At 41.9% G+C, this 12,746-nt stretch overlaps 1 protein-coding gene across 1 annotated transcript; it reads right to left on the bottom strand.

Annotated features, from left to right (window-relative positions):
- Positions 1-139: 139 nt before the first annotated feature.
- On the bottom strand, positions 140-10,602 carry prkcda (protein kinase C, delta a). The gene is made up of 18 exons (XM_049734753.1): positions 10,436-10,602; positions 7,891-8,021; positions 7,582-7,781; positions 7,440-7,506; positions 6,954-7,110; positions 6,648-6,679; positions 5,785-5,870; positions 5,192-5,321; positions 5,007-5,107; positions 4,613-4,712; positions 4,338-4,468; positions 4,059-4,232; positions 3,883-3,974; positions 2,173-2,235; positions 1,842-1,980; positions 1,446-1,634; positions 1,234-1,362; positions 140-1,123 (listed from the first exon to the last, which is right to left on the bottom strand). Exons 2-18 carry the CDS (start codon positions 7,997-7,999, stop codon positions 965-967), a joined length of 2,058 nt encoding a protein of 685 aa, XP_049590710.1. The 5' UTR covers positions 8,000-8,021; positions 10,436-10,602; the 3' UTR covers positions 140-964.
- Between the last annotated feature and the right edge of the window lie 2,144 nt (positions 10,603-12,746).

The following is a 12,746-nucleotide window of genomic DNA, read 5'->3' as shown; positions in this document are numbered from 1 at the left end:
CATTTGTTTCCCAACAATATCTTAAATTAAAGATACAATAAACACAGATTATACACATCAAAACCAAACAATAAAAATAAATACGTTACATTGTAATTTTCAAATGAATTTCTATAAATTACGAAGACAGATACTGAAATAATTTGGAGGCTCAGGTGTTTTTTTTTAATTAATGTAAAAGATGGAGACAGTAAAAATAAAAAAAATCCACAAGGTACCGATCAATATACATGCTACACCAATATACACTATCTATATACTACTTCCAACTACACATGTCTAAATTCAAGTAACATTCATTAACTTTATAGTCATGTGAATTTAAAGTACCATGTAAGATTCAAATGTCTACTATTTCAGATTTTTAAAAATGTTTTTCACTGGCGGTTTTGTTTTCAGAATATTGTAAGGCAGGCCAGATCAAATGCTCTGGAATATCATCAACGGTCAAAGCTATGGAAGACTGGCGGGTCAATTCCATGTTCCATAGCGGGACACTATTCAGTCAAATGTGATGTGATAACATAAACAACACAATCATTATTAAAATCCATAATTCAAGAGGAATACACTAAGGTTGATTTTAGATCAATGTACTGTACATTAAATCCTGAATTATTTGCTGGCTTGAACTGATTACTACCCCAAAACATACACAAGAGGGCAGTAGTGACGTTAAATGGAATGTTAAGCGTTTTTCAACCTACCACCGTTATTATTATTACTGTATTATTATTTCTTACAGGCTACACAATAGCTTGACGCATGCATTCGAACACATTAGGCTTAATATATACAGTACCTCCAAATATATCGACGAGTACCCCGCAATTTGTGCTTAAAATAACATGACGCAAATTCTGCTGGTGGACCAGCTATTTGGCAGGTTTAACCATGTGACACAAAAAGTGAACTGCACCTAAACACTGGCTTTGTAAACCAAGTCTCACTGTTCATTCGGGAGTTACTTCTCTAAGAAAAGCTCCATCTTGGGGTTCATGAAAGAAAAGCCAGCAAATGCCGACTGGTCCATGGAGTCTATGAAGTTCTTGTCACTGTGGGACAGGCGGGGCTTCTCGCTCAGGAACTCCCGATCAAAGTTGCTGCAGTCGTTCGGCGCTCTCTGTAATCAGGAGCAAATATATCCCGTGAAGAACAAAACATCTGCATTCGTTACAAACGTGACACGCTTAGGAGGGTTTCTCAAATCGAGTATGTGTGTGTATGCCATACCACTTTAGGCTTGAAGGGTGGCTCCACCTCCCTGTTCTCCAAGGCCGTCCAGTCAATGGACTTGAAGAATGAGTGTGAACGGATATCACCCAATATCCCAAGCCTACGTGTGGGATCTCTTTCAAATAACTATAGGGAGAAAAATCATAAAAACTAAATGTTTATCAAAAAAAAGCTGCTCTGAGATGTACAGAAGTAGTGCTGGTACAGACCCGCTCCAGCAGCTCCTTGGCTTCCTTGTTGATCCAGCGGGGGTAGTGGGGGGTGTCCATGCGGATGGACTCAAAGAGCTCATCCTCATCATCTCCGTGGAACGGCGACTGTCCGACGAGCATTTCGTACAGCAACACACCGAATGACCACCAGTCCACTGAGAAAGAATATTTCTGGCCCAGCAAAATCTAGGAATAAATAAAATATGCTTAAACTCCTCACAGGAACAATGCAGTTAAAAGTTAAGACATAGCAAACAGGGAAATTATATACATCTTTGCAGTTCCTGTATACGGTTTCCTGCTTTGCGCAATTTGTGCAGCAATTTAACAGCTTTTTTTTTGGGGGGGGGGGGAAACTGCTGCAGTCTCAGTACAGCATCAAACGCAAAGTACCTCAGGAGCTATGTAGTCTGGTGTACCGCAGAAAGTCGTGGCCCGGTTCTCTCCAAAGACGTTTTCCTTGCACATGCCAAAGTCTGCGATTTTAATGTGTCCCTCATGAGTCAGCATCACGTTGTCTAACTTTAGATCCCTGCAAGAACAAAAAAACCAAGCAGCATTAGAAACAAAAATGAGTGGTTCGAGATTTTGTTATAATTTGACAACACTGAACATGCAGTAAGGTGTTGATAGTTTATCGGTAAGTGTGAAAATAGCTGTTTCCGCTTTCCACTTGTTACAAAATGATGCTATGCAGTTAAAAAGTGAAGCACTGCTTACTAACCTGTAGATGATTCCTTTGGAATGCAAGAACTGAAGGCCGCAAACGATCTCAGAAGAGTAAAACCTGCAAGGACAAAGATGGTGGGGACAGACAGATGTCAGCAACATGCCCACTGCGGGAAGCTGAACGGCGCCGTCTACAGGGGGCTCCTTTCAGCGTGCACGTAAATTATTGAGGGGGACATTTGTATGGAGTCGGAGGCAGGTGAATGACACTGCTATCATGTAAAAGCTGAGTGTCGAGTGTCTCGAGTCACCCGCTTCGCTTGTTATCTGTGTCAGGATGAACAAATGACTGCATATTAAAAAAAAAAAATAATTAAATGTGTTTATTTGGGTTTAGTTTGTTTAGGACATTTGTGTTTATTTTAGCATAAGATTAAATTATAAGACCAAAATATTTATGCATAATAGATCATATATTGTAATACAGATTAATTGGCATTTATTAAATTCAACCAGCCTTGAGTCTTGAAAATTTAAAAGGATTAAGGTTTGATATTTTTTGTGATGCCCCAAGAAAAAAATTACAGTAACAACAAAGAGGAAATGTTGTATGCTAACCATGGGAGCGGATGGAACATGCAACATAGGAAAGAATTTGGCCGCTTAGTACAACAAAAGAGTAAATGTGTTGCCGTGACTTCGAACTAAATCAAGTCAATAAACTTAAAGCTGAAGTCCACTTGCTTTGCAAGTGTTTTATGTGTTCCTCTTTTTGAACCACCTTGAAGTAGAGTCCAACCGCTTGCGCGAAGCTAGCGTAAATCAATTTGAATAGGCTGCGCCTGTCGTCTACACTAACTGGGGTCCATTGGTTCGAACGGTGCCTCTGCAGCGTGAGAGGCCACTTGAAACCCAGCAAGCGGTTCAGTCACAGCCTCAAGAAAAATATTGCATAACCCAACGGAACATCTACATTTCACTCGGCCGTGACAGCTTGAGCACAAACTGAGCCTGATGCTTATTTACATATTCGGAGTGTGTGTGTGTGAGTTAGCGTAAAGCAGTTGCACATATGCAGGCGCAATGCTAAGTTTAAATGTGGCCCGATGAAACAATTTTTGTTCTTTTTTTTGACACCCCCATTGATGGGATTTTACTAGCATTTCAATTCTGAGCTGCTGTTAGTTGTAGACAATATTTTAGTGTTCTTTTGTGTATATCCTTATACATATTCGATACCTGGGAAAACTTGCTCTGCTAGGCTGGATGTGTGCGTTTTTTTTTTTTTTTTCCATCTTATGTTGTACAACTAGTGGGGAGGGACAAAGGCTGTTTGTGTGTTAAAGACTAACTTAGCTGTTAGCTTTGTCAATGAGGCCTTTTTTTTTTTTTTAAAGGCCAGCTTGCTGGTTCAGTTTCAGACTTTTTCCACTTTGTCACCCATGTGCCAGCGTCATTATGAGTTTGTTGAAGGGAACGCCCTGGCGGCGATGAGAGAGGTGGGTGGTAGTAATGGATAGCTCCTGACAAACAGTACACAGGCAAGCTCAGTCCTTACAAGGCCATTGTACTCATATGAGAGCGCCAACAAAAGGACACCAGCTTTGGCCCATCAGGAGACAGTGAAGTCAAAGTTTAAAAAAAAAAAAAAAAAAAAATCCCATTAAGGGAGGGCAGCAAAGAGAGGTATACACAGAGAATAAACATCATCTCTATTTAACTTGTGTTTGCTTTCCATTCGATCTCTCGTGTGTCTTTTTCTTACGTAGATCTGATGAGATCAAATCGTCCTTTTTCCTGAATATGAAACATTAGGTCCCCTCCGTTCAAATACTCCATCACAAAGAACAGATGTTCCTGCAGTCAAACATGTCATTAAGCATTCATCGTTTAATAAGCGAGAAGAATCGGGACTAACGACAGAACGGGAGTGACGCTTACCTTCGTCTGGAAGGTTGAATAAAGGTGTGTGAGGAAAGGGTTATCCCAGGCTAAAGCCAAGACCCGCTTCTCCACCATAGTGCACTCCACGTCATCATCCATTAGCACCACATCTTTCTTCAGAGCCTTCACAGCAAAGTACTCCTCCTGACCTTTTAGTTCTGCCAAGAGAACCTGACGCAGAGATAATGCTTATCTATTAAGGCCCAATTTTACAAGTCAAGTCAATCCACTGCCGGTCAAATTGTAAAAAATATGGCATTAAATGTCTCCATTTACTTTGCCAAAGCTGCCTTTCCCCAGGACCTTGTGGAAGACAAAGTTGTCCACGTTAATGCGGGTAAGATGTGTAAGGCGAGTCTGAGGCTGCGGGCTCGAACCATGCCAAATGCTGCTATATCGGCTTGTATCTAACAAAAAAAAAAAAAAAAAAAAAACACCATACACACAAAAAGGTTACAGTAAATTATTACTAATGAAGGATCACAACAAACAAACTGAATATTGTCTAGTGAGTAACAGTAAAACGTTAGGGCACGCAAATACTCACTGACCATTGATATCCAGTTCAGACAGCTTATTGACCTCATCGTAGATTCCAATATCTGCTAAGTTTGTATCGAGGTTTGGATCAGAGCGGCGAGTGAAGGATTTCTGATTAACCCAAAAAAAAGTAGGAGTTAAAATAAGTAATTTTGCAATGAAGACATAAAACATAGACACAATAAATTGTTTGGAAGTGATTTTAGTCCTTAAAGACAGCAAGGTTAGGGAAATGTAAATTTAATGTCGACGCACTATAAAAGCAAAGTAAAGTGAATGTTTGGAGCGCAGAGAGATGGAAAGAGACTTGCGTTGACTGGATTAGATTACACTTTACTGCTTTTGTAGAATTTACAGCTGGAACCACTAAAAGCAAGTTTGTCTTCTGTGTAATGTTCTACTCACCTGGCTGACTTGTGTGAGCGCTTCAGCTAAAAGTTTCTGGTTGATACCACAAAGGTTGGCCACTTTACGCTGACACTTGTGGTGAACGTTCATGGAACAATCTTGAAGACACAACAAAGCGGGTTAGCAAAACAATCCCAGTTGATCCCAAAATGATGCTACGGTGAAAAGCGTCCGTGTTGTACCTTCACATTTCAGGCCCTGCTTGACAAGACCCCAAAGCAGGCTCCCACAATGGTCGCAGAAGGTGGGACTCATGTAGTTGTGGCTTTTGAAGCGATGCGGCATGTCGATGTTGAAGCGTTCCTTCTGGAACTGCGGGAACAAACGCCATCCGTCCTTTCCGTTAGTCAGCCGTAGCAAAAGAGATCTCACGTTGCTTTTGGTGAGCCTCGGCAACGGAATCTTTAGGAGCGGTCTCACAGCTTTGTAAATCTGCCTGATCATTTTAGCTCCTTTCTCAACTCCCTGGTAGATCCCAAATTGTTGTTTCTTCCACACCCCGCCGTGCCTGCCGTGCATCATGGAAGCTAATCCCATCTTGCTCTGTCCACTGTGTGGATATGTGAGCTTGATCATTTCCATCCTATCTCTCTCTCTCTCTCTCTCTCTCTCGCTTGGTCTTTGAGCAAGCTTTATCCTTCGCTATTGATGAGCATACAAGTCGTGGACCCTGCCTCTGTCCTAAACTCTGACCTGGCAACCCACATGATTCAATATGGCCACGCTTGTTTGTTTTCTTTAAGATATTTACACAGCCAATTTGTGTGTTACATACCACGGTATCCCGACTGTTTGCGGCGGTGCCAGTGCATCTGCCGATGATTTTGTCGATGCATTTCTTGTGGATGGCCGCGTTGCATTCTGAAACAGAATGTCATATGAATCACATGATCTTCATATTTTAAATCAATGTTTCTTAAAGTCTGTGGCATGCCCCTGCAGGTATGGTGGAATTACAAGAATGTAAAGGATTTTTTTTTTTTTAACCCGCTCTCACAATAGACATTCCATGCCATGCTTAATCCTTGGTCACGCTTGACCAGCGGTGGGCAGTCCATTCTCTACGTGGGAACTTAATCCAACCATTGTAATTGCTCCCGCCATCCAATATTTTGAAGCGATAAAAAGCAGTAGCTTTCTTTCTTCAATGCCGGTTTTCGCTGCTTTGTAAAGCAATTTGAAGTTCATCCGTACAATCAAAGCACATGGTAAGTTTGGACAAGCTCACTTAAAATGTAGACATGCCATGACGTGTCATAATTTGTGCGCCAGTTCCAAACGCCACCTTTGCTCATAGAACTCAAACATAATGCGCTGTTATCCACTTGGCAAAGTCGCCATAACACAAGATTGTGCGCGTAAAAAGGGGTCAAAGCTTAAATTGGTGAACAGCAGTGTAAGTGTAGGCCAGCAAGAGACAGGAGGGAATAACAAGATAGATAACATAACAGTTTGGAAACTGAAAGCTATAGTCTTTTCATTGCTTTCAGTAAGTGTTTTTTTTTCCCCCCAACCATGTTTTGAGGTAGTGAATGTTTTTTCTTCGTTCTCCAATTGAGGACATGAGAAAAAACAAATAGAAGCACTTTTGCAAGTCACTGCAAAGGCAGAGGGACGTTAAAATGACAGTTCACTTACGTCTGCATTTGTAGCCTTGCTTGTTGAGTCCCCTGTGAGAGCAAAAAAAACACAAATGTGTCCATTACAATTTTTTTTTTTTGGCCACAGCAATTTAAAATGGTTAGTCACAGATTCTTCATTTGATATAATGAGCAGTTTAAGCACACCAATGTATAAACCGTGGCTTCCTTTTTGGCGCAACGTCCTGCTGAGACCAAAAGGAATTTCAACATAATTCAGTGCATTGCTGCTATCAGTGGACTGAGAAGCAATGGTTTAGAAGTTTCCTCAAAGTCCCCAGAAGGGAAAATAGTCTGAACTCACCAGACAAATTCTCGACACACGGAGCAGAATGTGGGCTGCCTGAAGAAGGTGGCGATGAACTCGTGATTCTTGATGAAGTGGATCTTTGCCTGCTTGATGGCACCTCGTCTACGGTTGAGGGTGGGGGCTTCTTCTTCCTTTGCGGCGTGTTTACTCTCTGGCAGAAACAAAGTTCATGTCACAGACATGACATGTTGATTGTAATCCACTCAGACATCTTTAATCTCTTAATCGTGTCGAAGTGCTTGTTTGGTGTCATTGTTTTCCTATGAGCCGGACGACGGATAAGACTGATCGACACGCTGCTTGGGAATGTTCAAGTTAGCAGTGGGCTGAAAAAAAAAAAAAATCATTCACCCACTTTCCTTTCTTGCTCTGAAAACCTATTTTCTCAATGAGCCACTTGCAAAGGGGTCTCTCATGAACACATGCAAGCATTACTGTGTTAATTGAAAGATAGTCACTGATTTTTTTTCTTCCCCCCACCTGAATCCACTCCCTCAAGAAAGTACTGCACTGCCATCATGACTTTCCCAGAAGGCTGAAGATCCACCTGAACACACAAACACAAATTCAGAAAGAAAGCCATGCTTAGCTTAGTACACAGAAGCAACTTGAGCTGTCCTACCCAGAATTCAGCACGCCCGTTGGCTTTCTTGCAGCGCTCAGCGAGCACGGACACGCCAACCGTGACCTCGGCGAGCGCCTCCTCCGACGTCTTCATCAGCAGCACCTCCAGCACACGGCCCTCGTAGATGTGCGCATCAAAACTGGCATTCCAGGCTGGATACATTGTGGGTTTCCGCTGAACTAGAGTCTTCCCTCGTTCTAGGGAACAGAAGGCGAGATGCTAAGAAGAGCTTTGGACGAATCGTAAAGTAAATAGTGACGCTCCCCAAGCACACAACACACATTTTGAAGCTAATGATTTTCTCACCAGTGGTCAAGGCCTCCTTCATTTTAATTGCACAGAAAGGTGGGTCAGACGAAGGCGGCAGGGTACCCAGGTCGAATGTGGTGAAGGCAATCCTCAGGAAAGGAGCCATGGTGACAAGTCCCGAAAGTCAGCTGTGCCCAAAGACAGACAAATAAGGGAGTGTTACTCAGCGTACATCTCGAGGGATGCTTTAATTCCCGTACTAACCACTTTCTTGAGCTGTGGCACTCGAGTTTTCCATGGGAAATATTCAGGAGTGATGCCGTACTTTTTGTGACATTACATGAAACACCGGGAAATTAGAGAAAGTCTCTCATCTGATCACTTGATTTTAAGTTGTGGCCAAAAACAGTTACAGTATGAGGCCCGTGCGGCTGGGGCGGACCAAAATTTGCATTTAGTTTGCATGTAAATGGCTTTTGCAATACCACAAACAAAAGCAATGTGACTTTTTACCCTCGTCAACTTTATGCAAGTCTGTACTAGTGAATCCTTGAATGCTCAATCAGCTCATGCAGATGGAACGTACTTTACAGGCATATTTTTCTTCCAAATTCTAGCACACTTGAGGTGTTTGCGTTCAATGTAATACACACATGATTCAGAAGTGACATGTGTATTATCATTCGTGACCTCTGCAAGTTTAGCCCACACGCATTCATGTTTTTTTGGTCGGGGGGAAGAGAGCAGCTGCAAAGATGTAGGACATGCCTGCCGCGACAAAGCGAGCCTCTACATGTCTCGACTCCAACACAAGCACTCGGCGCTCCACAGGAAGCTCGGTAATTCCTCAACCCGTAACCGCCCACACTGAGACCAGAAGAGTAAAGAACAGACAAGCGCACTGGGAAGTAAATCAGTCATGTAAAAGACGAGTCAAGTGTGTGTGTGTGTGTGTGTGTGTGTGTGTGGGGGGGGGGGGGGGGGGTAAAGTCAGTCATTGACTGTGGCCACAGTGTTTTGGAATATAATCAATACACACATTGTGCTATGTGATAGAGGGCACTCCCGATCGATCAGTCGAGCATGCACAGTTTTGATTTGTCCCCTCGCTTGAATTTAAAGTTGTACACCTTTCTCTTGCCACCATTGTGTGCCTCCTTCCGAGAATGTCTGAGTGACACAAACGTGTGGTTGCTGGCAAGGATGCTTTCTTCATCATTGCAAAGACAATCTTAGCTAACAGGCTTTACGATTAAAGCAAAGGAGCAGTTCTGAATATTAGGAGAGCATTGCAAGCGCAGTCATCTAGCGTGGTGGAAGCCAGTGGCTTCTTTGTAAAGAAATCTTGAATACTTTCAAAATGTGATGGCAACTATTACAACAGCGCAGCCATACTGCTTCTTTGTTGTTAGAGCCCAGCTGATTTGGGGAAGAGTACACCCTAGATTGGTCGCCATTCAATTACAGGAAAATTAACACTTAAATTCACACCACAATGACATAATTCAAATTACTTGATGGGTGTATTCAGACGGAGTGTTTTGTGTGGTTTTAAAAAGTCAAGGTTTACCTAACCGCTAATACTGGCTGTCACCAGTAATGAGCTACCGTTTGTCTTTTTGATGGGACTTATAAGCAAGGCACAATGATTGGCCACTTGCAAAGTTGAGTAAAAGAGCCACTTTTTTTAAGTTAATTACCCTCGATTAACTCTTTTCCTCCTAACTGTGAAGTAGAAGATAGGAAGCAGGATGAGATATTGTAAACACAGAGGCATTTTTGCTCTGATTAAAGTAGTGTCCTAAAAAAAAAAAAAAAAAAATTAAAAAAAAGTGCCAGCGAGTACTAGTTATCCCCAAGGACAGCATGAGTCGCAACACTTTGACTGACTAAGAATTAAAACAGAAGAATATTAATTGGTTGGGAATAATAAGTCACTAGTTGTCTAGATAAATATTATCTGGGCCAATTCACTTGGATCATTTGCTATGGAGTCGGGAATGCTGTTCTGGTGTATTTTGGAGCATGTCATCAAGAAGATGCTTCAACACTTCAATCTGGACTGTTATCTTTGTTGACGTTGGATGTTACGGGAACGTTACCTTCCACTACTTTACAATAAAATACAGTGAGCGGAATGCAAAGCAACTCAATCGCACTTAACAGAGCGGACCAATAAAAACAATACACTATAATTAGACAAAAAACACCGTTGGGTTTTAAGGCGCCAATAGCAAAAGTTGGCGGCCGGTTAGTTCGGCGGAGTATTTTTTTTTTCCGAAATCGACCCGCTTGAGTCAAAGACGATGTGACAGCTCACATATTCCACCGCATCCATGCAGCGTGCTTACTTTGCGGGTGTTTCTATGAATAGCTAAACTAATGTCGGGACAACTTGTTTAAACAAGCAGCACCATGCAGCGATGCACAGCGTCGTCATTGCCGCATCGTTTGTGAAGCTAGCCACCATATCAGACCTGGGCGTCAGTGAGTGACAAATGAAACGGTGCCATTAAAGTCTCTATCTGAGGGACGTTTTGCACAAGTCCGAACTAGGCGGAAAAAAAGTCGACAAACAAAAGGTCGTCAAGAGCTGACTCACCTCGTCCTGCAAACTGTCCGTTGTCTCTTCACCGCTGCACGGATCGAAGTTCTTTCTTTCTTTTCTTTCTCGTCGCCTCCTTTTTTTCACTCTGTGATACTCTCGATTGAGGAAGTGTGGCGCGGCGCGCTCCCGACGCCCTCCCCGCACATGGTGACGTCTACCTGACACACGCACGTGAGCGCGGACGCGCGCTCCACCGTGTTGGCGCACGCATGGTTGAGTCCAAAAAGTTTAGTTTTTCTTTTTTTTAATAATGGGAGGGTGGATGTGTAGGCATCTGATTGTGTATGGTCATCTTTATATAAACAAACAAAAACGAAAAAAAAATGTAAAAGAACTAAAAAGTAGTTCATTATTTTTTAAGTGATATACACTCGGCAACATATAAATATGTTACTGTTTGTATTTATGTTTATCTATTTATGTTTTTAATAATCTTTTCTGTTTCTATCCAGCCTCAATTAAATCTGGGCATTGCTGTTATTCTAAATATAGAATGCTGATAGGGCCTTTGCATTGGAGCTCATTCTCCATAGTACACACGGAATACATATAGGGCCTATGGGAGTGGGCGGTGGAGGAATTTTTGGCAGTAAACAAGGCCGCTCTGCATCCACACAAATGCACATAGCACATCAAACAGTTGCTTCACCCTAACAAGGAGGAGGAAGATTTGGCTCTGTCACTGATCTTTTCTTTCCATAAACAAAATGTCCTCCCACTATAATCTATTTTATGTCCAGATCTATATTTCTGCTACACGTGTCAATGGAAAATGCCTGGCAGTAATTAATTCCTCATATTTTCAAAGGGCAAAAACATATACAAATATACTTTTTCAAACACTGAGACAGCCTCTTATATGCTTTGCCCACCTTTGTTGCTAGTTAACAAGAAGTCCTACATGGTGGTATTTGCACAGTGAGAGAAAAAATAGTACCACATGCGTAGTATGTGCATCAAACGCCCACTCATTTATGCTAAAAATAATCAATTTCTTCAATTATATTAGTTTGAGTTAAATCGCTTGTCATGCTCGTTTTGCTCAGCTAGCGGGGGATGACAAAATGGTCACATCAGAACTGATAGCGGAAGAATGAGCAGAAGGCTGTGTGGGTTTTCCACTCCGTGTCCTGTGGATGGAAGGAGAATGTTATATTTAAAGATTCTAGGGAGGTGGAAAAGGTGTAATACCGCCTTGGCAGCGTGGGCTGCAAAGTGTTTGCAAAGTGGGACATGAGGAGGGCCAGGCAAGTCTTTTCTCTTTGCTTTGCCACATCTTGTCTAGGTGATGAGCTACACAAGACAAGCCTAAGGCAACATCAATAGTTGTTTTTTTTAAATTCCCCACAACCTTTACGTAACCTAATCTTCCAATTCTTCCTTGAAGATGTACCACCCACACACTCCAATGAAAGATGACAAGCATTGTGGATGAAGCCTCCTCTCAAGCAGAACAGAGAAAGTCTGGAGCAGGGGTCTCAAACTCAATGATGGAGATAGTTTTGGTATATCTGGGCCACATCAAGTATTCCATATAAAAAAAGGGATTCAAAAGGGAGAACAATGAAGCAAATCCCATCTTTTTTTTTTTTTATTAAACTCCCACTTTGTGTAATGGAGTTTAATCAGTATTTGTATTTCCACTGAATATTTCTGACACCATTTTAAATGTGATATGAGACATTCACCTCCCAAAACTCACGCTAAAGTTCATCTTTTAGTTATGGCGTTAGTCATTAATGATTTCAAAGCTGCGCCCATTACAGAGGAATGCATCCAATGTTGAGTATTCGGTGTGTGTGTGTGTGTGTGTGTGTGTGTGTGTGTGTGTGTGTGTGTGTGTGTGTGTGTGTGTGTGTGTGTGTGTGTGTGTGGAGGGGGATTGATTATTTGTTCCTCTCTGCATTGCTTCTCCCTGCGGCAACATGGAAGTGGGCTTGGATGAAGCTGTTGTGGCATGGAGGGGGGGGGGGGGCTGTCTATGCATTGCTTTACTAGTCGACAGTTTCACTTCGAGAATGCACGATATTCAGCTTAACAACCTTAGTACTATCTGATTTAATGTTGACAAAATCAAGCCCATTACTTACCTAACAGGTGCAAGGTAGGAATAAAAAAAATGCACTGCATCATATAAAAAGTTGTTTCTAATATTTTGGTTACCTGATTTAGCAACATAGAACTTAATATGGAGCTTTACACCAAAAATTAATTTAAAACCGTACTGACGATGGAAAGTGATCATTGAAATCGCTGCCAATAAAGTTTGCAAAACTAATTTTGTAAGTACTAATTTCCAACAATT

Source organism: Syngnathus scovelli, chromosome 11 (genome assembly GCF_024217435.2).
Source record: "Syngnathus scovelli strain Florida chromosome 11, RoL_Ssco_1.2, whole genome shotgun sequence".
In the NCBI taxonomy this organism is placed as follows: Eukaryota; Metazoa; Chordata; class Actinopteri; order Syngnathiformes; family Syngnathidae; genus Syngnathus; species Syngnathus scovelli.
Note: the sequence above shows the minus strand (reverse complement) of the source record. Positions and strands in the feature narration are given on the sequence as shown.